We start from the raw sequence: 27,972 nt of genomic DNA on the forward strand, positions 1-27,972 counted from the left end.
ACAGACAACAACACACCGAGAGACAGACACCACAACACAGAGAGAAAGACACCAACACACCGAGAGACACACACCACGAGACAGAGAGACAGACACCAACACACCGAGAGACACACACCACAACACAGAGAGACAGACAACAACACACCGAGAGACACACACCACGAGACAGAGAGACAGACACCACGACACAGAGAGACACACACCACGACACAGAGAGATAGACACCACGACACAGAGAGACAGACACCACGACACAGAGAGACAGACACCAACACACCGAGAGACACACACCACAACACAGAGAGACAGACAACAACACACAGAGAGACAGACACCACGACACAGAGAGACAGACACCACGACACAGAGAGACAGACACCACGACACAGAGAGACAGACACCACAACACAGAGAGACAGACACCACGACACAGAGAGACACACACCACGACACAGAGAGACAGACACCACGACACAGAGAGACAGACACCAACACACCGAGAGACACACACCACAACACAGAGAGACAGACAACAACACACAGAGAGACAGACACCACAACACAGAGAGACAGACACCACGACACAGAGAGACAGACACCACGACACCGAGAGACACACACCACGAGACAGAGAGACAGACACCAACACACCGAGAGACACACACCACAACACAGAGAGACAGACAACAACACACAGAGAGACAGACACCACAACACAGACAGACAGACACCACGACACAGAGAGACAGACACTACAACACAGACAGACAGACACCACGACACAGAGAGACAGACACTACAACACAGAGAGACAGACACCACGAGACCGAGAGACAGACACCACGAGACAGAGAGACAGACACCACAACACAGAGAGACAGACACCACAACACAGAGAGACAGACACCACAACACAGAGAGACAGACACTACAACACCAGAGACAGACACCACGACACAGAGAGACAGACACCACGACACAGAGAGACAGACACCACAACACAGAGAGACAGACACCACGACACAGAGAGACAGACACCATGACACAGAGAGACAGACACCACAACACAGAGAGACAGACACCACGACACAGAGAGACAGACACTACCACACAGAGAGACAGACACCACAACACAGAGAGACAGACACTACAACACAGAGAGACAGACACTACAACACAGAGAGACAGACACCACAACACAGAGAGACAGACACTACAACACAGAGAGACAGACACCATGACACAGAGAGACAGACACCACAACACAGAGAGACAGACAACAACACACCGAGAGACGGACACCACAACACAGAGAGACAGACACTACAACACAGAGAGACAGACACCACAACACAGAGAGACAGACACTACAACACAGACAGACAGACACTACAACACAGAGAGACAGACACCATGACACAGAGAGACAGACACCACAACACAGAGAGACAGACAACAACACACCGAGAGACAGACACCACAACACAGAGAGACAGACACCACAACACAGAGAGACAGACACCACGACACAGAGAGACAGACACCATGACACAGAGAGACAGACACCACGACACAGAGAGACAGACACCACAACACAGAGAGACAGACACTACAACACAGAGAGACAGACACCACGACACAGAGAGACAGACACTACAACACAGAGAGACAGACACCACAACACAGAGAGACAGACACCATGACACAGAGAGACAGACACCACAACACAGAGAGACAGACACCACGACACAGAGAGACAGACACCACGACACAGAGAGACAGACACCACAACACAGAGAGACAGACACTACAACACAGAGAGACAGACACTACAACACAGAGAGACAGACACCATGACACAGAGAGACAGACACTACAACACAGAGAGACAGACACCACGACACAGAGAGACAGACACTACAACACAGAGAGACAGACACTACAACACAGAGAGACAGACACCATGACACAGAGAGACAGACACCATGACACAGAGAGACAGACACTACAACACAGAGAGACAGACACCACGACACAGAGAGACAGACACTACAACACAGAGAGACAGACACCATGACACAGAGAGACAGACACCATGACACAGAGAGACAGACACTACAACACAGAGAGACAGACACCACGACACAGAGAGACAGACACCATGACACAGAGAGACAGACACTACAACACAGAGAGACAGACACTACAACACAGAGAGACAGACACCATGACACAGAGAGACAGACACTACATAACAGAGAGACAGACACTACAACACAGAGAGACAGACACCATGACACAGAGAGACAGACACTACAACACAGAGAGACAGACACCACGACACAGAGAGACAGACACCATGACACAGAGAGACAGACACTACAACACAGAGAGACAGACACTACAACACAGAGAGACAGACACCACAACACAGAGAGACAGACACTACAACACAGAGAGACAGACACCATGACACAGAGAGACAGACACTACATAACAGAGAGACAGACACCACAACACAGAGAGACAGACACTACAACACAGAGAGACAGACACCACGACACAGAGAGACAGACACTACAACACAGAGAGACAGACACCATGACACAGAGAGACAGACACCACAACACAGAGAGACAGACACTACAACACAGAGAGACAGACACCATGACACAGAGAGACAGACACTACAACACAGAGAGACAGACACTACAACAGAGAGAGACAGACACCACAACACAGAGAGACAGACACTACAACACAGAGAGACAGACACCACAACACAGGGGGACAGACACTACAACACAGAGAGACAGACACCACAACCAGTGGTGTGAAGTAACGAAGTACAAATACTTTGTTCCTGTACTTAAGTAGATTTTTCACATATCTGTACTTTACTTGAGTATTTAATTTCCTGACGACTTTTTTACTTTTACTCGCTACATTTGAACACAAATTTCTGTACTTTCTACTTCTTACATTCTCAAAACTGGCTGGTGTGTACAAAGGGGAGGGACTTAATCCACACCAGCACGTTCCCCATCCATCTGTTCCCTTTAGAATGATCCAGGTGCTCGGTTCAGTTCAGTCTTTATTAAAAGAGAAACTGTCTTATTGTGTGTCCCTAGAACTTGTTTCCCTTTGCATTGTGTATCACTGCTGCTACTGATGAAAGGTCCAGGTTTAGTGATATTTACACAATGTTTTAGTGGTGATACTGTGGTTTATTAATGTTCTTAGGCAGACACAAGAGGCACTTGTTTATTCTGTTGTGTTGATTCTGTGTCGTCTCTAGAAGTTCAGATGCACTAGTCCATTACTATATGAGATATATAATATATATACATATATCTCAAATCTCATTTATTCTTTTTTTTATCATTTTTAGGGCCCGAGCACAGATCAAAGGTCAGGTGAGACCTTATTGAAATGACCAGACAAACAAAAAAGTCTTTAGGTGCAATTGGAAAAACACAACAGGAAGCCTGCTATTTTGCATTTGCAACTAAGGATATGAATGGCACTCACAAGAGCCCTATCTTGCTATGTTAAAAAAAGTCAAATACAAAATATCCTGATACCACAACTTGATCAAAATTGTACCAGATCCTTCCACCAAGCTTTGTGATAATCTTTACACTCGTTTTTAGTGTAATCTTGTATACAACAAACGGGCAGGGGTGAAAACACGACCTCTTTGGCAGAGGTAATAAATATTTCAACTGATAACTCGTTTGAGCTATTTCAACTTCTTTGCTTGCCAGTGAACTAGTACATTGACATTGATTCAATAAAAGGGATATTTTTGCTTAAGATGCACAAACTGTAATTACCTTTTCTTTTTACCATTTGTTCAGCTAATCCACAATCTTCCCATGTAAAGATATTTCCCTTGCTCTGAGTGTCATACATACCTCAGAGTGTGTAATGCGTACTCCGTTATAAAAAGCCATCACAGTGTCCGATTTGGCATCTGTCCGGCTCCTTTAATCATTGATGATGCCACAAACACCCTGACAAGCGGAAAACACATGGTGACAAAAAGAAGAACAGTCCTCAAATTTCCACAGTAATTATCAGGACAAGCGCATGGATAAGGCAGACCTACCTTTTGCTTTCATACGGGTCAGGAAGCAAAGTATGAGTGGCAATGCAGGTGGATGTGGACCTGTCATACGAGTCCACAGGACCTTAAAACAGGGGATGTCAGATTAACGTCGTTTCCATAAACACCTCCCTCCATTGAATAAAATATACTTAGCCAGAACAATAAAGGACAACTTGACAGAAATTACAATGGGACTCACCCATATTCCAGCACATCTGATTACTACAAGTTTAACACCATGATGTTACTATTAGCACCAACCATTTAGAAAATCAATTAATCATAAGTAACTTTTTAAGTAAAAATAAACCTGTAATGTAATGGTGTCAGACTCTGAAATGTTTGGATTTACATCACAGTAAAGCGAACACCTGAGGTTTTATACGGTTTATCATTTCCTTTTAATTTCTGTTATTCACACCATAGTCACTAAAAATCATCTAACATTACAGTTAACATCTACATTTTTAATATTACATCGATTTAAAAATAGTTATTTATATTTATTATTACTATTATTCAGGCAAATGAATTGGCTTTTTGAGGGCTTTACCATGCTCAACTTCTTACCAAAATTTGCAGAAAGTTAGAAAGTGGTGAAAATTTACGTATTCTGAAGAAATTTTCAATGGGCGTCGCAAAATGGCTCAACGGTGCCCCCCGAGACCCCCGAGACCCCCGAGACCCCTGGAACGTGTTCGCATTGACCTGTCTTCACAAAAATCAATATACAGGTGTATTTCTATTTGTGGTTAAAATGTGCGCTTTTACTTTAGGTTTCTGAGCTGGTCTGTACTTAGCTATGCATCTACATGTGTGCATGCACTTGTGCGATTGCATGCCCTTGTGAACGTGATTGGCAGGCATTCGGATCTCTGGAACGAGCTGTGTGTTGCTCAACTTCTTATCAAAATTTGCAGAAAGTTAGAAAGTGGTGAAAGTTTACGTATTCTGAAGAAATTTTCAATGGGCGTCATCACAACAAGACGGAGATAAAAAATGACTGACGGATTTTTTTTTAATCACACGGTGTGACCGTGGCGTGGCGTCAAAGTTTGATTACACGCCATTAAAACACGATGTTCCATGGACCATGAATCCTTTGATTTCAGTCTTCCTAGATCAAAGGAAACTTTATGTCTTGCAAAGGTCACGCCTCTTTCTCTCTCAGAACTGGTTATTTTTGTTTTTTCAGACAAAAAGCATGCAACGCTTCAAAATGGATGTGCTCGGGCCCACCCAGTGCTGCTTTGCAGCCCTAAAAATGTTTTATTATTCTTATTCTTATTCTTATTCTTATTATTCAGGCAAATGATTTGGCTTTTTGAGGGCTTTAACATGCTCAACTTCTTATTAGGGCCCGAGCACAGACATCATTACTAGTTATTGTTGATGTGAGCTCACAGGCTTCTTTTATAATCTCTTCAAGCCACACACCATTAATGATTCATGACTTTTAGTTGCTTAATACGTTTATCAGACCCAATAATTAACTAGAGGGTGTCTTAGTAAAGCACATTCCTCCGCCATGGCCTAACAGTCCCCTTATTAAACCACATTCATAATCACAAGATCTGGATTTAATCCTTAATCAGTCCCCTAAACATCTCCCCTTTTTTATGTAGTTTTTCATCGGGATCCATGAATTCTTCTGAAAAACCAAGGATCATAACCTCCCTGGCAGAAGTGATAAATAAAGCCCCCTGGTGGCTGGCTGCAGTATATGTCATAAACCCTGCCTCCTACATTTCTAATGGACGGGACATGGACCAAACTAAAAAGTCAAGGTACACGTTCAATAAATATTTTTTTAAGAAGGTAAATTAGTTCTTATCACACTGATGTTTGTCCGAAGAGGTTTTAAGTAGGTGTTTGATGCCATAAAAAATTAGGTGATTCAAAGCTGAGGCTGTTGTAATATGGCCACACCCGTATTTAGCTTCATATTTGTAAAAGGGGAGGAACCGGAGACTTGTCGTCCATCTTTAATTACAGTCTATTATTATTATGTAATTAACATTACATGAACCACACAACAGACGAGTAGTGTACCCTTTCTTTTAAAACCTGTCCCAACTTGACACCCTTCCCGGGGGGGGGGGCATTGACCAGGACATCCTATCCGTTGATTATTAAGACAATGCAGGTTTATCTGGTGTTCAACAAAAACAAGGGTGTGTGTTGTGTTTCCCTCCTCAGCATTTAAAGAACAATGCGGAGACCAACAAATTTGAGGGCTGGCCCGAGGAGCTGGAGATGGAAGGCTGCTGGAGATGGAAGGCTGCTGGAGATGGAAGGCTGCTGGAGATGGAAGGCTGCTGGAGATGGAAGGCTGCTGGAGATGGAAGGCTGCTGGAGATGGAAGGCTGCTGGAGATGGAAGGCTGCTGGAGATGGAAGGCTGCTGGAGATGGAAGGCTGCTGGAGATGGAAGGCTGCTGGAGATGGAAGGCTGCTGGAGATGGAAGGCTGCTGGAGATGGAAGGCTGCTGGAGATGGAAGGCTGCTGGAGATGGAAGGCTGCTGGAGATGGAGGGCTGCTGGAGATGGAAGGCTGCTGGAGATGGAAGGCTGCTGGAGATGGAAGGCTGCTGGAGATGGAAGGCTGCTGGAGATGGAAGGCTGCTGGAGATGGAAGGCTGCTGGAGATGGAAGGCTGCTGGAGATGGAAGGCTGCTGGAGATGGAAGGCTGCTGGAGATGGAAGGCTGCTGGAGATGGAAGGCTGCTGGAGATGGAAGGCTGCTGGAGATGGAAGGCTGCTGGAGATGGAAGGCTGCTGGAGATGGAAGGCTGCTGGAGATGGAAGGCTGCTGGAGATGGAAGGCTGCTGGAGATGGAAGGCTGCTGGAGATGGAAGGCTGCTGGAGATGGAGGGCTGCTGGAGATGGAAGGCTGCTGGAGATGGAAGGCTGCTGGAGATGGAAGGCTGCTGGAGATGGAAGGCTGCTGGAGATGGAAGGCTGCTGGAGATGGAAGGCTGCTGGAGATGGAAGGCTGCTGGAGATGGAAGGCTGCTGGAGATGGAAGGCTGCATACCACAGAGACAAGACTGAGGACCCACCGCATTTACTGTTGCCCTCCGTCCCACACCCTCTCCAGACATTGCTGTCCTCACCAGACTGAGAACTTTGATTCAGATTTACGCAGACTAACATCCCTCCAGAAGAGCTGCCTTGAAACTTCAGTCTGTCCTGACCTCTGACCTTCTTCAATTTCTCCCTATGCTTGGAAACCGTAACATAAACGCCTGTAGGGGGCCGGTAACTGCAGCGTTGTTAGGTAGAGAGCACTGATTGGACAGACCTTTGATTATTTGCATTCAATCACACTCTGTATTTATAACGTCCACAGACCGAGCGTCATAGCGTGTTGCATAATGCACTGCTGTTAATGGTAACAGCCTGCGTGGCCTGAGGTTTTCAATCAGTTCACGTTGTGCCTCAGTTATAACGAACATTAAATATTAACCAGGAGCGTGTTTCCTTATCATCAATGTGTTTTTTTAATTATCATGAATTTATCAGCAGAATAAAACATCAGCCAACGAATGAAAGAATCAGCACAAGTGTGAGGCCTGTTTAATAAAAGGAATCGGGTTCAATTGAAGTGATCCTTTGATGTAAGACTACTGTATAATTCATAATTCATAGAATAATGATCAGGGACACATGCTGTGAACATCCCGGCGACAGTGTTTGAAATTTCTTTGTCTCCTTTAATCTGTGTTTGTATTTGTGTGTCTACAGCTTTTATTTTGAAACATTATAGAGAATTTATAGTATAGGGACAACATACATCCCCACGACTTCCATGTTGTGTAGGGGGCGCTCTCGAGGGAGTCCAGAGTTAATGGTGGCCTATGGAGTTGTTGCTCCAAATATGATATCGATTCAAGGTGCAGAACCAATAGATATATTTCTATTAGATTATATTTGCACCTTTTCAATCGTGGTGAACTATCTGTCTGTTGATATTTGTGATGTATTGTTAAAAATACCTAAATCCTTCAATGACCAATCCAGATATATAATCCTCCAGGGGAATTTCAAACCTTGCATAATGTTATGGGAACGTTTTTTCCTGACCTACTCAAAATGTATTGATACCTCAGTCTCAAGCCACCGTACAGTAATCCAAACATTTCTGATATGTACTTTCACTATCACCTGTGTATTTCTACTCACTTTGAAACACACACACACGCTCATGTAAACACACGCGGCCCTCACAGGGAACTGTTGGTAGCACATGACCCCTCGTTATTTTTGTTTTTTCAGACAAAAAGCATGCAACGCCTCAAAATGCATGTGCTCGGGCCCACCCAGTGCTGCTTCCCAGCCCTAGAAATTTAAGTTCATATTTATTTTTATTTTCGTATTATTATCTTTAAGAGACCAGAAAAAAAGTATTTATGAATTTTCCAGGGAATAACTTAAATAATAATTCATGGACCTTGATGGAAACAAACCAGGCACATTTAGTTATTATTATTATTATTATTATCATTATTATTATTATTATTATTATTATTATTATTCAGGCAAATTAATTGGCTTTTTGAGGGCTTTAACATGCTCAACTTCAGCCAGGCTTTATATAAAATAACACTTCAAAGGATTCATTAAGCAAAGAATTCCTTGTCAGTTTGCTTTTACCACTGACATCATATTCCTTTGATGTCTTTGATCTAAGATAAACAAGTGTTTTTGACCTGAGCAGATCGTCTGTCTGTAGCGATAGTGATAGCATCACTTACTGCCAAAAGAAGGTAAGCCTCGTTTTACAACTTTAATTCGATAAACATTAAATTTTAATTTTTCATTTGTTTTTTCTCAAGGAACAGTACAACAAGGAAGATAGATAGAAAGATAGATAGATAGATAGATAGATAGATAGATAGATAGATAGATAGATAGATAGATAGATAGATAGATAGATAGATAGATAGATAGATAGATAGATAGATAGATAGATAGATAGATAGATAGATAGATAGATAGATAGATAGAGTGAGAGTGATATAAGATACAAATAATGGTAATTATGGTTTTAATAATAATCATCATCATCATCATCATCATCATAATGATAATATTCTGGTCAGATGACAACATCAGCTCAAACTGAGCAGTACAATACTGCCACCTTGTGGACAAAAGTGGGAACTGAAGGAGTAATCAATCTATGAATTATCAATAATATAATATATATATATATATATATATATATAGTATTTTATAAAATCTTTTTTTCTCAAGGAACAGTACAACAACAGTTCCGCTAAACACGTTATGGCGGAACGTGACGGAAAACGCAACAGGAAGTCGCCAAACGCAACAGGAAGTCGGAAAACGTTGAACGTCATCTCAACAACATGGAGATTCAAAGTAGGTGGCGTTTGATTACACGCCATCAAAACACGAAGGAAGGAGGAGCAGGAGGAGAAGGAGGAGAAGAAGGGGAGTAGTGTGAGGAGGAGGAGAAGGAGGAGGAGAAGGTAAAAGTGTGAGGAGCAGGAGGAGGAGGAGGAGGAGGAGGAGGGGGGTAGAAGTTCGAGGAGGAGGAGGAGGAGGAGAAGGTAAAAGTGTGAGGAGCAGGAGGAGGGGGGTAGAAGCTCGAGGAGAAGGAGGAGGAGAAGGTAAAAGTGTGAGGAGCAGGAGGAGGAGGAGGGGGTAGAAGTTCAAGGAGGAGGAGGAGATAGAAGAGGGGGTTAGAAGTTTGAGGAGGAGGAGGAGGAGGAGGAGAAGGTAGAAGTGTGAGGAGCAGGAGAAGAAAGAGGAGGAGAAGGTAGAAGTGTGAGGAAAAGGAGGAGGACAAGGAGGAGAAGGAGGGGAGTAGAAGTGTGAGGAGGAGGAGGAGGAGGAGGAGAAGGAAGAGGAGGGGGAGAAGGAGGAGGATGAGGGGTTTAGAAGTGTGAGGAGCAGGAGGAGAAGAAGGGGAGTAGAAGTGTGAGAAGCAGGAGGAGAAGGAGGAGGAGAAGGTAAAAGTGTGAGGAGCAGGAGGAGGAGGAGGGGGTAGAAGTTCGAGGAGGAGGAGGAGGGGGGTAGAAGCTCAAGGAGGAGGAGGAGGAGAAGGCAAAAGTGTGAGGAGCAGGAGGAGGAGGAGGGGGCTAGAAGCTTGAGGAGGAGGAGAAGGAGGAGAAGGTAGAAGCGTGAGGAAAGGAGAAGGAGGACATGAGGAGAAGGAGGGGAGTAGAAGCGTAAGGAGGAGGAGGAGGAGGAGAAGCTGGAGGAGGAGGGGGAGAAGGAGGAGGAGGAGGGGTTTAGAAGTGTGAGGTGCAGGAGGAGAAGGAGGAGAAGAAGGGGAGTAGAAGTGTGAGGAGGAGGAGAAGGGGGAAAAACTTCTAACCCCCTCCTCTATCTCCTCCTTGAACTTCTACCCCCCTCCTCCTCCTCCTCGAACTTCTACCCCCTCCTCCTCCTCCTGCTCCTCACACTTTTACCTTCTCCTCCTCCTTCTCCTCCTGCTTCTCACACTTCTACTCCCCTTCTTCTCCTCCTGCTCCTCACACTTCTAAACCCCTCATCCTCCTCCTTCTCCCCCTCCTCTTCCTTCTCCTCCTCCTCCTCCTCCTCCTCCTCACACTTCTACTCCCCTCCTTCTCCTCCTTGTCCTCCTCCTCCTCCTTTTCCTCACACTTCTACCTTCTCCTCCTCTTTCTTCTCCTGCTCCTCACACTTCTACCTTCTCCTCCTCCTCCTCCTCCTCCTCAAACTTCTAACCCCCTCTTCTATCTCCTCCTCCTCCTTGAACTTCTACCCCCTCCTCCTCCTCCTCACACTTTTACCTTCTCCTCCTCCTTCTTCTCCTGCTCCTCACGCTTCTAAACCCCTCCTCCTCCTCCTTCTCCCCCTCCTCCTCCTTCTCCAGCTTCTCCTCCTCCTCCTCCTCCTCCTCACACTTCTACTCCCCTCCTTCTCCTCCTTGTCTTCCTCCTCCTTTTCCTCACGCTTCTGCCTTCTCCTCCTCCTCCTCACGCTTCTACTCCCCTCCTTCTCCTCCTTTTCCTCACGCTTGTACCTTCTCCTCCTCTTTCTCCTCCTGCTCCTCACGCTTCTACCTTCTCCTCCTCCTCAAACTTTTAGCCCCCTCCTCTATCTCCTCCTCCTCCTTGAGCTTCTACCCCCCTCCTCCTCCTCCTGCTCCTCACACTTCTATGCCCCTCCTCCTCCGACTTCTCCTCCTCCTCCTCCTCCTCCTTACACTTCTACTCCCCTCCTTCTCCTCATGTCCTCCTCCTCCTTTTCCTCACGCTTCTGCCTTCTCCTCCTCCTCCTCCTCCTCCTCACGCTTCTACTCCCCTCCTTCTCCTCCTTGTCCTCCTCCTCCTCCTTTTCCTCACACTTCTACCTTCTCCTCCTCCTTCTCCTCCTGCTCCTCACACTTCTACCTTCTCCTCCTCTTTCTCCTCCTGCTCCTCACGCTTCTACCTTCTCCTCCTCCTCCTCCTCAGGCTTCTACCCCCCTCCTCCTCCTCCTGCTCCTCACACTTGTACCTTCTCCTCCTCCTTCTCCTCCTGCTTCTCACGCTTCTAAACCCCTCATCCTCTTTCTTCTCCCCCTCCTCCTCCTCCTCCTCCTCCTCCTCCTCCTCCTCCTCCTCCTCCTCCTCCTCCTCACACTTCTACTCCCCTCCTTCTCCTCCTTCTCCTCCTGCTCCTCACACTTCTAAACCCCTCCTCCTCCTCCTTCTCCCCCTCCTCCTCCAGCTTCTCCTCCTCCTCCTCCTCCTTACGCTTCTACTCCCCTCCTTCTCCTCATGTCCTCCTTTCCTCACGCTTCTACCTTCTCCTCCTCCTCTTCCTCCCACTTCTACTCCCCTCCTTCTCCTCCTTGTCCTCCTCCTCCTCCTTTTCCTCACACTTCTACCTTCTCCTCCTCTTTCTCCTCCTGCTCCTCACACTTCTACCTTCTCCTCCTCCTCAAGCTTCTAGCCCCCTCCTCCTCCTCCTGCTCCTCACGCTTCTACCTTCTCCTCCTCCTCCTCCTCGAGCTTCTTCCCCCCTCCTCCTCCTCCTGCTCCTCACACTTTTACCTTCTCCTCCTCCTTCTCCTCCTGCTTCTCACACTTCTACTCCCCTTCTTCTCCTCCTGCTCCTCACACTTCTAAGCCCCTCCTCCTCCTCCTCCTCCAACTCCTCCTCCTCCTCCTCACACTTCTACTCCCCTCCTTCTCCTCCTTTTCCTCACACTTGTACCTTCTCCTCCTCTTTCTCCTCCTGCTCCTCACACTTCTACCTTCTCCTCCTCCTCAAACTTCTAACCCCTCCTCTATCTCCTCCTCCTTGAGCTTCTACCCCCCTCCTGCTCCTCCTGCTCCTCACACTTCTACCTTCTCCTCCTCCTTCTCCTCACACTTCTACCCCCCCTTCTCCTCCTCCTCACACTTCTACTCCCCTTCTTCTCCTCCTTTCCTCCTGCTCCTCACACTTCTAAACCCCTCCTCCTCCTCCTTCTCCCCCTCCTCCTCCAGCTTCTCCTCCTCCTCCTCCTCCTCCTTACACTTCTACTCCCCTCCTTCTCCTCCTTGTCCTCCTCCTCCTCCTTTTCCTCACACTTCTACCTTCTCCTCTTTCTTCTCCTGCTCCTCACACTTCTACCTTCTCCTCCTCTTTCTCCTCCTGCTCCTCACACTTCTACCTTCTCCTCCTCCTCCTCCTTGAGCTTCTACCCCCCTCCTCCTCCTCCTCACACTTCTACCTTCTCCTCCTCCTGCTCCTCAAACTTTTACCTTCTCCTCCTCCTTCTCCTCCTGCTTCTCACACTTCTACCTTCTCCTCCTCCTCCTCCTTGAGCTTCTACCCCCTCCTCCTCCTCCTCACACTTCTCCTCCTCCTCCTCCTCGAACTTCTACCCCCCTCCTCCTCCTCCTCACACTTCTCCTCCTCCTCCTCGAACTTCTACCCCCCTCCTCCTCCTCCTTCTCCCCCTCCTCCTCCGGCTTCTCCTCCTCCTCCTCCTCCTCCTCCTTACACGTCTACTCCCCTCTTTCTCCTCATGTCCTCCTCCTCCTTTTCCTCACACTTCTACCTTCTCCTCCTCCTCCTCACGCTTCTACTCCCCTCCTTCTCCTCCTTGTCCTCACACTTCTACCTTCTCCTCCTCTTTCTCCTCCTGCTCCTCACACTTCTACCTTCTCCTCCTCTTTCTCCTCCTGCTCCTCACACTTCTACCTTCTCCTCCTCCTCCTCCTCCTCCTCCTCAAACTTCTAACCCCCTCCTCTATCTCCTCCTTGAACTTCTACCCCCCTCTTCCTCCTCCTCACACTTCTACCTTCTCCCCCTCTTTCTCCTCCTGCTCCTCACACTTCTGAGGAGAAGGAGGAGGAGAAGGTAGACGTGTGAGGAAAAGGAGGAGGAGGACAAGGAGGAGAAGGAGGGGAGTAGAAGCGTGAGGAGGAGGAGGAGGAGTTGGAGGAGGGGGAGAAGGAGGAGGAGGAGGGGCTTAGAAGTGTGAGGAGCAGGAGGAGAAGGAGGAGAAGAAGGAGAGTAGAAGTGTGAGGAGGAGGAGAAGGGGGGGTGGTAGAAGTGTGAGGAGAAGGAGGAGGAGAAGGAGGAGGAGGGGGGTAGAAGTGTGAGGAGGAGGAGGAGGAGTAGAAGTGTGAGGAGGAGGAGCAGAAGGAGAAGGAGGGGAGTAGAAGCGTGAGGAGGAGGAGGAGGAGGAGAAGGTAGAAGCGTGAGGAGGAGGAGGAGGAGGTAGAAGCGTGAGGAAAAGGAGGAGGAGGACAAGGAGGAGAAGGAGGGGAGTAGAAGTGTGAGGAGGAGGAGGAGGAGAAGTTGGAGGAGGAGGAGGAGGGGAGAAGGAGGAGGAGGATGGGTTTAGAAGTGTGAGGAGCAGGAGGAGAAGGAGTAGAATGAGGAGAAGGTAGAAGTGTGAGGAGCAGGAGGAGGAGGAGGAGCAGGAGGAGGAGGAGGAGGAGGGGGAGGAAGAGGAGGAGGAGCAGGAGGAGGAGGAGAAGAAGTGTGAGGAGGAGGAGGAGAAGAAGTGTGTGGAGGAGGAGGAGAAGAAGTGTGAGGAGGAGGAGGAGAAGAAGTGTGTGGAGCAGGAGGAGGGGGAGGAGCAGGAGCAGGAGGAGGAGGAGGAGCAGGAGGAGGAGGAGGAGAAGAAGTGTGTGGAGCAGGAGGAGGGGGAGGAGCAGGAGGAGGAGGAGGAGCAGGAGGAGGAGGAGGAGAAGTGTGAGGAGGAGGAGGAGAAGAAGTGTGTGGAGCAGGAGGAGGGGGAGGAAGAGGAGGAGGAGGAGGAGGAGAAGAAGGGGGAGGAGTCTGTTTGTTGACATCGGATGGAAGCATCAGAGTGAAGACAGCGGACCTCAGCTCCTTCTCTCCCCGGCCTTCCAGCCCCTCGCCCCGGGGAAGCTGAGGTAGACCCGGCCGCGGAGCCGAGCTCACACACCGCTGACCGCTGGTTGTAGCTGTTAGCACAGGAGCTAGCGCTAGCCCCAGCAGCTAGCCCCGCTAACAGCATAGCAGGGAAAGTCATCGCTAGCCAGAAGCTAACTGAAGCTAACTGAAGCTAACTGAAGCTTTAAACACACGAGCACGCGCGGCTGCGTGTCGGTCCGAGCAGGTGCGTGTGCGCGTGCACGTGTCACCGGGCTCCACCATTCAGTGTGTGTGTGTTGTTAGCTTTGTTAGCAGCTAGCTGTTGTTAGCTGCGATGCTAACGCCAGTCCCCAGCACACAGGGCTGTGTGGTTAGCTAACCAACACGGAGCCAGGCTGCGGAATGAGCCCGTTCAACCCGAGGCTCTCTGCGGGGGGGGGGGGGGGGGGGGGGGCACCGGGTGGTTCTTGTGTTAGTGTTGTGTTATTGTTGTGTTATTGTTGTGTTATTGACGTCAGAACAAGTTGTGTCAAAGTCGGAAGCAGGAGCTGCTAACAGGGGACATGACAGCTAACCGGGCTCAGTATGCAAAGGGCTGGTGTTTGAACTGGAAACACGCACTGGTGTGTGATGACACTAGCGGAAACATGGTGGTCATGTCAGTAAAAGTACAGTGAAGCAGACCATGCGTTTATGATTCATGATAGGAGTGATTGTGTTTGATGCTGCTCTTGATTTGTGTCGTTCCTCATTTCAGCCTGTTTACCTTTTCTGTGTCACGTGACCAGAAGAGGACGCATCATCTCCAAAACACAGCATGCTCACCTGCTGAGTCACTGTGTGGAAACATGAATCATCCACTAGCTCAATTTCATAATTCACTTTATTTATAAAAATAAATCTCTCCTGACCCTTGACCTTTCAGTGCCCCCTGAGGTGACCTGCACTGGCCTGTGTGTGACCTGAGCTGGAGAAGAAGGGGGGGGGGCGAACATGGCCGCCAAAGCAGGAGACAACCCTGAGAGCCTCATGACTCTGGCCACCGTGTTCTGCCTGAGGAACCTCAGGAAGACCATGTGCTACCAGGGCTTCAGGAACAAGCTGTGCCTGCGCTCGGACATCTTCCTGCCCAGCGAGATCTGCGACAAGCTGGTCAACACGTGAGTAGAGTCCAGCCCGGTCCCATCCAGGTTCAAGTGGGAAAGGTTCATAATCTAGATTGATTGATTGATTGATTGATTGAATATTTATTTAAGCCTCGGAAGACACATTGAGGGATAAGACCCTCATTTTCAATGGTGCCGAGGGTACAATAAAAAAGTTGATACATTCAAAGTTAATACATTGAATAAATAGGAATGAAATAAATATGCATATATATATACACAGTAATACAAGGTATAAAACAATTCGTCAATAAAATACTATGGCAAAGTCAACTAGCAGTTACAATCATTGCAGGGGAAGTCAGCTGTACATGAGACCAGACTCGAAAACTCTGTCAATGAAACAAATGAGCGCAACTTTAAAGATTTTTGGACCTCATTCCAGATGTAGGGGGCTTTATAATAGAAAGCTGTCTTCCCCAAGTTGGTCTTAACACGAGGTACATACATTGAACTCTGGGAGCGAGTATTGTGGGTATTAGAATTCCAGCTGATGAGAGAGGAGAGATATACTGGCATTAGCCCAATGACTGTTTTGTAAATATAAATCTTCCAATGACCAAGACAAGTTCAGTGTTCAAAAGTTTCACAGTAATACGTTTGTTGTATAAGAACAATACTTACAGAGAGTCTCTGGGGTTCTCCTGGACACGTCACCAGGTCACTGGATCATGTCGAGAAGAAGCCCCCACTTTCCCAAGTCCACAGTATTTGTAAAAAACACAGAGTGCAACACAGAGGCGGGTCTTTTCTTCAGGACACTCAGCCATTGGCCAGATGTGAACTGTCTCTCAAAGAGCAGTTTTTGCAAGCACCTCATTGTGAGAGAAGGTCCGGTCCCCCAGGTGTCTCCCACCCTGGTGCCCTTATCAAGAAGGGAGTCCTTCACAGTGGAGAGACCCAGCAGATTAGACCTTAGAGGAGGATTTTATATGTTTTTCTCATAATAATTTGGAAAATGGTTCTTTGTGTTAGTCTGGGCACATCCTCTCTCCTTTCTGAGAATCCGTGCTTTCATTATCTCAAATCTCAAGATGGAATTTCCTTCTCACGCTTTCCCCAAGTTGCACTTTGCAGTCAGATGGTTGCACTCTGTGTTTGACTCTGTACCTGAGTCCAGAAATTATATATCACTCCAGGATAAAAGAAACAGTTGTAATATTGTTAATTCTATAGACTATACAGCTAATATTGATTCACAGGATATAATGTAGTTTAAATATAGTAAAATATATTCATAAGATAGAGAACAAAACATAGATATCTCAACAGTAGCCGGGTCAATGCTCCTGTTCACTCCGTTAGGATGAGTGTGTTCCAGTGTGTAGATTCTCAGTCCTGTGGTTGTGATGCACAGATACATGGAGCTGGTTCACACAGACAGTAACTTTGAACCGGAGGAGAGCTTCTTCCAGCTCTTCTCAGACCCTCGGAGCACCAGACTGACCCGGGTGCAGCTGAGAGAAGACTTCGTCCGGGACAGAGATCTGGAGGCCATCAGGAAACAGGTGAGCACTCACACTCGGGTTTTTTGAGGAAAGAATGAGTTCTTTCTTGACCCGAACCACGTTCTTCCACCGAGTGTCTTTGAAATCCGTCCAGTTTGTGCAACGTACAACAAAAAAAAAGTCATAATAAACATAACCTGGTCGGTGGAGGTGATGAAGTGAGAGGTCAGAGGTCAGCAGCGTGTCGGGCTGGAAGCTCTTTCACCTCAACGCTGGTCCACACCGATGATGAAGTATTTCACTTGTGTCCTAATCAGGCAGTCGATTTGAAAAAATTATATATATTTTATTTATTCATCCAGATTTTTACTTCAAACATTTAAAATCTGAAACAGTAGTACACCCTCACAACACAGAGAGATATTATAGAGCTGTAACACATGGTTCTCTGTGTGTTTGCTCAGGACCTGATCGAGCTCCACCTCACCTACTGCAACAGCCTGTCCTCCCGCAGCCTGAAGACACTCACCTGCTTCCGAGAGACTTTGCTGTCTCTCTGTCTTTTCGGCTGCAGCCACATCTTCTACAGGAAGGGCGGCGCCCCACTCGCCTGCAACGAGGACTCTGAGGACGAGGAGGAGGAGAGCCCGGCGTCCAGGCAGGCGTTAGAGACGGACTTTAACTTCCAGGGGTTCAACCGTCTCCGGTTGCTGAACCTGGGCGGTCTGCCGGACGAGATGGACGCCGAGACGCTGCTCAAACCCCTGAAGTCTCTCACCTCACTAGATCTGTCTAATGTACAGTTGCTGGGAACGGCGTTTCTCACCCAGTGGAAAGACAGGTTGGCGTCGCTGGTCCTCTACAACGTGGACCTGTCGGAGGAGCTGGTCAGCACCGTGGTGGAGCTGGTGAATCTCAGGTGAGATATGTTCGGTCAGGTTTAGGTTCTTCGTCACTTTGAGTCGTTCATCCACGTTTCACCAAACCCATTAATGGAGCGGTGAAGGAGGTGACTCTAAAGCTGTGGTGAGTGGTGTCACAAGGGTTCAGTAATGTAGTGGAAATCCCTGACACATTATTTAAAACATATATATCAGCCAATATATTGGTATCAGGACCTTTTTACATTCCCGAATATCAGTTTCAACATCAACCTTTAATGATCATATCAGTCGGGCTCTAGTCTTGAGACAGTGGCTCCTCCCATCGCTGAGACAGTTTTTATAACTGGAAAAAAATTCCTTTGAATCTATGGTAATGTTCAAATGAATTGTCTTTACATGAACACAAATCATAAGAATAAGGTGATGCGAACACACTGTGTCTTTCAGGCATTTCGACATCTCGCGGGAGAGCCGGCGGACCTCCAAGTTCAAGATGACACGGAAGATTCTGACGGCGTTGGTCCAGCGTCTGGTCAACCTGGTGTCACTGGACATCTCAGGCCACATCATGCAGGACAACTGCACAGTCCCTCACTTTGAAGAAGCCATGGGGCGACCGAGGTGGGTGAGCAGCTGCAGAGCGGGCGTTAGAGGAGAGTCTGAATCAGAGGAACTCGTTAGTAAACCAAAGCGTTCTCTCCTACAGCATCGAGCCGTGCAAGAGCAGCATCTACCCGTTCCAGGAGCTGAAGAGGCCGCTGCAGTTCCTGGGTCTTTACGACACGACCCTGTGTAACGTCACTCACATCCCGGCGTACAAGGTACCGACCGGGTGAAGGGACGGGAAGGCTCCAGGCCGCTCTGCACGACCAATCCATACCCACGCCAGTTTTCTATCACAGGTCTTGTGTCTTGTGAAGAGGTTCAGTGTGTGTGGGTTCAATGTGTGCGTCGCTTGTGTTTTCCAGGTGACTGGATCAAAGAATGAAGACCAGGTCCTGAATGCGATCGAAGCGTACACAGAGTTCCGTCCTGAACTCGCCCACAGAGCCATCAACCAGCTGTTTGACATCGCCAGGATACAACACTGCAGTCAGCTGCTCCGCGCGTTGCAAGTACGATGAGTTGAAGTCGGGTTGTGCTTTAAAGGAGCTTGGAACACTTTCTCACTCCTCTCTCACAAACCTTCCTGTTTCAGCTCGTCATCGCAGCGTTGAAATGCCACAAATACGATAAGAGCATCCAGGTGACGGGCAGCGCCGCTCTGTTCTACCTGACCAACACGGAGTACCGCAGCGACCAGAGCGTGCGGTTACGCCGAGAGGTCATTCAGGTGGTGCTGAATGGAATGGAGCAGTACCAGGAGGTCACTGTGAGTGTCCTCTAGCATCATCCTGATCTCTGACCAAACAAACACATGAAGAGCTACGCAAACTGAACTCTGGTTCCAGTTTAAATCGCTGCTCTGTCTCCTCCTCACCAGGTCCAGAGGAACTGCTGCTTGACTCTGTGCAACTTCAGCATCCCTGAGGAGCTGGAGTTCCAGTACAGTCGGGTCAACCAGCTGCTGCTGAAGATCCTGGAGCCGGCCCGGCAGGACGAGTCCATCCAGAGAATCGCTGTGCACCTGTGCAACGCTTTGGTCTGTCAGGTGGACAACCATCACAAGGAGGCTGTGGGCAAGATGGGCTTCGTTAAGGTAACACATCCAGAATTATATACAGAGTCAATTTCCAACAAACATGTTCCTTTCTCTTATTGTGCAGCTTGGCCAGGCATTGTGTTGGTCATTCAATTCAAGGACCAGAGAGAAGAGCATGTAGGAACCAGTCTGAGAAGCTCCTGCTGTGTTCTGCATTTAAACCTGCTTCAGTTTGTTGTTAACCTGAAAGTCAACTCTCAGCTGCTGATTATGGTTTTTCTCATTTTCAGACCATGTTAAATTTAATTCAGAAGAAGCTACAAGACAGGACGGTGAGTCTGAGTTTTACTCCTGAGAACTTTCACTGTAACACGATGAACTTTAGAGACGTTTCAGGCTGAATGTGCGGACGTGTGTTTCTGCTCAGTGTGACCAGGTGATGGAGTTCTCCTGGAGCGCTCTGTGGAACATCACAGACGAGACGCCGGACAACTGTCAGATGTTCCTCAACTGTCGGGGGATGAGTCTCTTTCTGGAGTGTCTTCAGGTGAGTCCACAGTCCCAGCCGCTCTCGCTTCAGATTGACATTGTACGCTGGGTGACAACATGCGTCCCCTCTGGTTTTATGATCTTAATCCAGGAGTTTCCAGACAAGCAGGAGCTTCACCGCAACATGCTGGGGCTCCTGGGGAATGTGGCTGAGGTCAAAGCCTTGAGGCCTCAGCTGCTCACCCCCCAGTTCATCACCGTGTTCAGGTAGGAAAAAGAGTCAAGTCATTCTTGAATGATTCTGGCCAACGATGACGATATCTCACTAGCAACATATTTGAGTCATAGACAGACAGAGGAATCCTCACCTCTCTGACTGTTGGTTGTGTTGACAGTAACCTTCTGGACAGTAAGGCCGACGGGATCGAGGTGTCGTATAATGCCTGTGGCGTGCTCTCACACATCATGTTCGATGGGCCGGAGGTTTGGTCGATGGAGGAACCGCTGAGAGACACGGTGATGGACAAGATGATGGACGCCATCCAGAGCTGGGACGTCAGCTCACGGCGCAACATCAACTACAGGTTCTGCTCAGCACGAGAGACCTTCTTTCAGAAATCCTTTTCTCATCTTGAGCCCACGCGTGTTAACAGATGAGACTAAAATGTTCTAGTTAGAAAAGTTTTTGTGACACGTGGAAAACATTTTGTAACAAGATGCAAACTTTCTACACGTGCAAACAGCAGCATCAACAACGTAATCACACACCTTCAGAATAAAACAGACCAACAATCAAATCAATTAACAAGGTACACTGAAATTACACAAGATACAGAAACTTTCAATAGCTGATGATAATAATATTAGGGGTATATAGTATTGAGATACTGCAAGTATTGTGATTCGATTCTGCGATATATTGCGATTCATGTCCCCCATATTATTCAAAGGCATTACAAAAAATGAGGAAAATAAGACTGCTCACCTCACTTCAAATGTCACATTTAATTCTGTGAACAACATTGTCTTCTACACATTAACTGAAGTGCAAAAACTTTGTCCTTGAACATTCAGGACACAGGACCTTTGTAATTATTTTCTGAATAGGAGACCTCTCACATGAACACTGAGCTCCCAGCACATAACTTACAATAATTTAAATACAATACAGTAACATCAAGCAGACATAATAGAGTAACATAAACCTGAGAATAATCATATAAATAAGAGTAACCTAGAGCTTCAATCAAATTGAGAAAAATAAACAAATGTGTTCTACTAGAGTCCAGTCCAGTTGGCTGCAAGGTCATGACCCAAAATGTTAAATTCATTTGGGAATATTGGCATTTTTGTTCAGAAAAAGCAGTTGGTCAACATGCTCAGATGTTAAAGTTCCTCTGGGACGTTACTATATCTCCTGCAGTGGAGAACACACGAGGTATCTGTTAAACTCTGAAACTCTCCTCGTCAGGCTTTGCCAGACAGGGGCTGTTACATATATAAATGTAAAAAAAATAAAAAAAAATTTAAATAAAAAAAATAAAATAAATTGCAATACTTTGTGCTACAGTATCGATAGTATCGCGGGCGCAAAATATCGCGATACTGAACAGAATCGATTTTTTCCCCCACCACTAAATAATATATGAGTTATTGGTCATTAACTGACCTGATGGGACAGGGATGTCTTTACCAACATTTCATGAGAAACTAGTGTTTGATTCCAGGCAACAAGTCAGTGGATCATTGAAATCAGAACATTTCAGCTTCTGGGAACAAAGCGCTGATCCTTCAGGAGCTGGACCCACATGTTGACCTGCTGTCTCTCCATGCTTTCGAGCAGTCAACACTCTCTGAAGGTTTGTGACTCTCTGTCTCAGGTCGTTCGAGCCGATCCTGCGGCTGCTGCCCCAGGGCATCGCTCCGGTCAGCCAGCACTGGGCCACCTGGGCTCTGTTCAACCTGGTGTCTGTTTACCGTGAGTATCTGCTGCTCTGTGACGCTCCATCCAGACGGAGAGACAGCTCATATCAGTTCACACTTGAATGAATCATTCTCAGACATTTACTGATGCATGGTTGTGAATCTCACTGTCCTTCTCTTTGAATTTACTTTGGACCTGCAGCGGGCAAGTATTGTCCTCTGCTGATTAAAGAAGGAGGAATCATTCTTCTGGAGAAAGTTCTGGAACTGGACAGCTCACATCCAGAGACCAAGGACATGGCCAGGTAAGAGAGACAGCTGCAGACAACCCGCTCCTCTCTGAACGTTTCCTCCTCATCCCTGTGGCTCAGAGGAAGATTCTGTCTGATGAATGAAACTAATTCTGCAGCTGATGATTAAGGCTACATGCACTCTACTGTGACTCCTCCCACACCACTCCGTATCCACAATCATCTCTGTCTGCACTAACGCACCCGAAACACATGTCACTGGTCATGTGGTGTAAACAGGAAGCAGACACTCTCCCCTACAAACCAGAACCAGAATCAGAATCAGAAGTATTTTATTGCCAAGTACGTTCACACATACCTGTAATTTGCTCTGGTTATTGGTGCAAACAATGAACATAGAAACATAAAAACACAATAAATACAACATGCATAGGAGAGCAATAAAAAATGGGAAACCAGTATATATTTACTCACTGTTTACTTCTTATTTACTCACTTTTTACCAATATTTATAAAAAAGTAACATTTATTTTGAGATAAACATTTCTGAATAAAAATATATAAAAGATAAAAGATATAAAAAGTGAAGTAAAAAAGTGAAATGCTAAATGCAAAACAGTGAACAGTGTCATATTGCAATATGCAATGTAATGCAGTATAATATAATATGATAAGATATAATGTGTTAATTTAACACATCCTAGAGGTGGGGGGGTGGAATAGAAGTCCGAGTCAGGTGGGGGGGGGGTCCCGGGCCTTGTTGATAAGGCCCACTGCAGCAGGGAAGAAGCTGGTCTTGTGTCGGGAGGTTTTGGTCCTGGTGGTCCGCAGCCTCCTGCCCGAGGGAAGAACCTCAAAGAGTTTATGACCCGGGGGGGAGGGATCGGACGCCTCAGGGTCCTAGAGGCAGACAGGTTCTGGAGAGATGGCAGATTGCAGCCGATCACCTTCTCGCTGAAGCCTCATTTTGAAATGCTATTCTCAAATAGTAGTGTGGATGTAGCTTCAGCCGTCCTGGATGAACTGACCTTTAACTAACTCTTGGCGTGTTTGCATCTTCTAGGAAAGTGATGGAGCAGTGTGAAACCTTCAAGGACGACCCCATGGAAACAAACCAGGGACAGGAGGTAAACTTCGGACAAAGAGGTTGACGCCACAGCAGCAATCGATGAAAGCGACCTCCGGCCCCGCCGACCGCCATCATCACGAGGGTCGATCGTGTGCATTATTCTTACTCTTATCATTCTTATTATTTTCTAGAGCAGATCTGTCTCTGAGCTGCCGCAGCAGTTTGGACAGAACCTTAGTATCTGACACGTAGGACAGCAGACGTGGTGCATGGTGTTTTGTTGTGAGGTTGCTTACCTGCTGCACATGAGCATCTCTTTTGGGTCTGTGGGGGTGGGTGACTCAGTGTCCTGTGTGTGTGTGTGCGTGTGTGTGTGCGTGTGCGTGTCACAGACTTAGCGACGGAACAGAACAGTTGGAGTGATGCTTGATTCTCAGTGGAAGGAAACTCCCTCCCTCCTCAGCTCACTGCCTTTAAGGCCTCGTTGGCTCCTCCCACTTCTCATGCTCGACACATGTACAGTGAATATTAGCCATGATGTGTGTAGACTGCAGAGAAGAGTCACACCGATGTTTGATGTGACGGGAGACTTTCCCGACCTCGTGGCACAACGATGGACTTCTTTGTTAAATATGTAAATATCCTGTTTGTCTCATCCTTTTATTGTGCGTATGTTTTATAATATAACTGTAAACACTCATGACTTTTCTCTATATTTAAATCTCTAGGTTTGACTGATGTGTGGTCAGTGACCAGAAACTATTCACAGAAAAAAATCTGTCATTCAGGTTTTGTGTAGAAAACCTGGACCTTTGTTCTTTAAAGGATCATTTAGATTCAAGCTACATCCACAAGACTACGTTTTCATTTTGAAACCATCACAGTCTGAACCACTGCAGAGTTTTTCAGCTTCTAAATCAGACGCTTGTGTAAACGCTGCTGCTTGTTTTAATCGGTTTGTGTTTTAATCTGAACAGAAACTGAGACTTTAGTAAACGATGACGCAGACGTTCTCTTCCTGATTGGTTCTCATCAGTCACATGACTCGACTACCAGCGGTGGACACGAAGCGTCGTCAAATCTACTTCCTGCTTACACCACATGACCAGTGGACGTGAACGGTCATGTGACGTGTTTTCAGGATGTTAGTTTGAGGCGTTAATGATACGGAGCTAAAGATGGAGCTGGAGTGAACAGAGCCTGTTTAAGTTATACAATGAAAACGTTTGTGTTGTGGATGTAGCCTCTGGTCGACTGTTGTGTTGGAGTTATCTGGCACGGTCACCTGATTCCCATCAGTCCTCACTGGAGACAGTTCTGAGCCTAAAGCACCCACAGAGAATAACTCTATACGGCCAAAAGGATGAGGACACTTACACAAGGACACAAGGCGCTTGATTTGCCCAGACTCCAACGTGATGTGAATTACATGCGACTCCTTCAGGAGAGTGACTCTGACTGCGATGGTTCCTGATCATCACCTGAACCGATTTACTGTCACAGTCGTAACATGTTCAACTCTGGGTCGCTGCAGCAGAGCTATCGTGTTGTTTGTAATTTTATTCAACAGTCTTCTTTCCTGTCATTACCTGCAACTACATTACCCACAATTCAATTCGGCCACAGACGGTTCATTGAGGGATGAAGGTGTGTCGTGCCAGCAGCAGCCGATGTATCGTGTTCTTTCAAGCTTTGTTTCCTGTCCACACACTTTAGGCAATATAGATTCTGAGGTTGTTTAACCATTCAGACGACATCTTGAATCTGAAAGCAGCGCCAATTATTCCGCCCCTCCGTAACTCACCAGTGCCTCCGGTGGTCAGGTTCTGTGCCAGATAACGACAGGGACGAAGTTGAGGGAAACGATTGTTTTAAGGACGTCTGATGAGCCCTCGTGTTTCCTGGGGTCAACATGCTGCTACGTTACTGCTTCACTGCGATCAAACTCTTTTCTCTTGAAAGCTGATCGGAGAAAAAAGACGTGGTGCGTTCACATCTATGTTAAAATATTTGAAACTGGAAAGATGTGTTCAAGAAGTCTCAGAAATTAAAACGTCATCCTCACAGGAATCTGAACTGAACACTATCGCAGTTCTCACCTTGAACTTGTTCTCACTTAACTCGACTCCGTGTTAAACCAAAATCTGAGTCTGAGTTGATTTACTCCATTCGTGACCTTACAGGCACCTGTAGCTTCGACTCTCAGTGGAACGTTAAAGTAGACGTGGGTTTTTTTGTGTTTCTTTCCTCTCGTGTGTTATGAAGATTTTTGGTGAATGTAGAAGTTCTGCAAAGTTTAAAAGCCCAAAGTCTGTGGCCAAGCGAGTTCCTCTCCTGCACAGGAAGCACTGACGCTCCTGAAACAGCTCGTTAGTACCGATACTTCCTCATCATGGTGATGTCACGATGCCACACATCTGCATAATCCTCGTCTGGCGTCTAGCCTCCTCGTCAGTCGTCTGGACGATAGTTAAAAACAACCGACACGTTTCCCTCAGTCAGGCAGAAGAGAGGAGCAGCTGACCAATCAGAGCAGACTTTATCAGGAGGAGGGTCTTAAAGAGACAGGAGCTAAAACCAAGTGTCCGAGGAAAGTGATGTTTTTTGAACATTAGAGTATGAAAACATTTTGCAGTCATAACACTAATTAAAATCCTCAACCTGAAGATGAATATTTCTCCTTTAACTATATCAACAGAATAGGAATCTATGTGGGCAGGTTCTGGTCTCATTTATCTTTTGCGATGGATTAATGGATAAAGGAAAATTGAATCTGTTTATTGTACTGAATTCTTCCTGTGTTGGCTTGGGCAACAATTGACTATTTCCATTATTCATCCATTTTATATTTATATTTTATGAAAAATGGTAAGCTGTGAACAGTTCCTAAGTTTTAGGTCCGAGCTGTTTCTTGGTTCCAGTTTGACTCGGCCCCCCCCAGGACGGGAGGCGGAGCCAGAGGAGAAGGAACACACATGCAATGACGGTTATTTTCTCCTGCAGCTGGTTTAGTTGAATCAGGTCTGACAAATTAAACAATGGTTTCTAATAACACCACAGTGTGTCGCTCAGTGACTTTAGATAAAGATGGACGACACATTGCCACTTCCTCCCCACTGTTCATAAATGAAGACAGCTGTGATTAAATAACTGGTTCAAACCAAACTGATCAGAAACACCTGAACAAACATCGGTGGGATTAGAACGACCTGAAATGACAGAAACATCTTTACAAACATTTATGTAAAGTCTATTTTGATTCTTCAGTTTGGTCCGTGTCCCATCTGCTAACATGGAGGTTAAAGATGCTTACTGCAGTCAGCCACCAGGGGGAAGGAGATGGTTTGGCTTCACAGTTACAGTCGTCCATCTTTATTTACGCTCAGCTCCAGCCTATTTACAGTTTGTCGATGCTGAACAGATTTTTGGATTTTACTTCTCAGATCGCTCACATTTGGTTTTATTCACTGAGCTGATTTCCTTGTCACGTGCAGTTTATTGGGATCTGATCGGTACAGTCGTGTTTTTGTTTCTATTTTCACTAACGTTCACGTGGACATAAGCTTGATCACAGACGAAATGTTTCTGTCAGGAATTCAATTGAGGTCCAAACTAAATGTGAGTTGGTAGCGACACAGTGTTTGATCTAAGGTGCTTGAGGTGGAACGTGGATTTATCTTCAGCCTCCATCACTCATCGGACTTCTTCGTTTCCACGAATGCTTCCCATGAAGAAACACATTGTGGCGGCAGGTAGCTACTGTGGGTTGTTGACTGTTCCTGATTATTTATAAAGATGTATGTGCTGAAATTTAAAAAAGAAATGATGAGAAACTGCTGTGTCACGAACTGATTTCACGTTTCTGAAGTGTGTTGACACTCTGTCATTGGTTTCTTTTGTAATTGTAATCCAAATCTGAGTGAGGAACATTGATCCGAACTGTGTGGAGTTTTTCCTGATCTGAATATTACCAGGCCGTTAGTGTAAAGGAAAGTAAGCAATAAAGATGGAGTGGGAAAGAGTTGGTGATGTTTCTTCTCTTGTTGCTGCAGCTTCTTAAACTCAGATCCTGAACAGCTGAGTCATGATGAAAACATCTTAATCATCACAAGGATTTTACACATTTCACTCAAACCTATTGTTGGCTTCACTAACCCCACACTGTAAATAAAGATGGCTGACATGACAGCTCTGCAAAAGTGAAGCCTAAGTGTTCATATGGCCCCCTGGTGGCTGCCTGCAGTACTGACGAAAAAGATCCTAGAACTTTTAGTCCCAGGAGGAACTTTAGTTTTAGAACCAAATGGTTCCTGCAGTCGATATAAAGAACAACATTTGACAAATTAGGTGACATGTAAACAATAAACAGCCACAACAAGCTGTCGTTCCTGTTCGTTTATCCTAAATATGAGAAGAGCCGGTCTGGTCTAATTCATTTATTTATTAAGAAGCAATGAAAAGGTATGTATGGAGGACCATGCATGACTATGAGCTGGAGTTTCTGCTTCCTCCTCCTCTCTGCTTGCTCCTTGTGCTCAGTAGAACACGAGACGCTCACAGTCAGGATTACTGACACCTTAATCGTCCCAATAATAAATAACCTGAACTAACCCTCTGAACTTGAACTAGTTCATTTTAAGTGTGAACCGGCTCAACACTGCA

The 27,972-nt window shown here is 46.6% G+C and overlaps 1 protein-coding gene across 1 annotated transcript; it reads left to right on the forward strand.

The window, feature by feature from the left end:
* The first annotated feature begins 14,398 nt into the window (after window positions 1–14,398).
* Window positions 14,399–27,332, forward strand: zer1 (zyg-11 related, cell cycle regulator). Its single transcript, XM_061072507.1, has 16 exons — window positions 14,399–14,476; window positions 15,364–15,598; window positions 16,962–17,112; window positions 17,517–17,971; window positions 18,384–18,557; window positions 18,643–18,757; window positions 18,905–19,051; window positions 19,135–19,308; window positions 19,420–19,635; window positions 19,869–19,910; window positions 20,006–20,125; window positions 20,219–20,334; window positions 20,463–20,651; window positions 21,948–22,045; window positions 22,193–22,295; window positions 23,305–27,332. The coding sequence occupies exons 2-16, from the start codon at window positions 15,432–15,434 to the stop codon at window positions 23,390–23,392; spliced, it is 2,355 nt and encodes a 784-aa protein (XP_060928490.1). The 5' UTR covers window positions 14,399–14,476; window positions 15,364–15,431; the 3' UTR covers window positions 23,393–27,332.
* Window positions 27,333–27,972: the final 640 nt, after the last annotated feature.

The sequence above is a fragment of the Limanda limanda genome, chromosome 1 (genome assembly GCF_963576545.1).
Source record: "Limanda limanda chromosome 1, fLimLim1.1, whole genome shotgun sequence".
Classification (NCBI taxonomy): Eukaryota; Metazoa; Chordata; class Actinopteri; order Pleuronectiformes; family Pleuronectidae; genus Limanda; species Limanda limanda.

Bases quoted from the DNA above. Each gene is read 5' to 3' on its own strand.
- zer1 (XM_061072507.1), top strand. From the start codon at position 15,432: ATGGCCGCCAAAGCAGGAGACAACCCTGAGAGCCTCATGACTCTGGCC. The intron at 19,911-20,005 runs GTGAGTCTGAGT...GTTTCTGCTCAG, and splicing joins AGAAGCTACAAGACAGGACG to TGTGACCAGGTGATGGAGTT. The intron at 20,335-20,462 runs GTAGGAAAAAGA...TTGTGTTGACAG, and splicing joins CAGTTCATCACCGTGTTCAG to TAACCTTCTGGACAGTAAGG.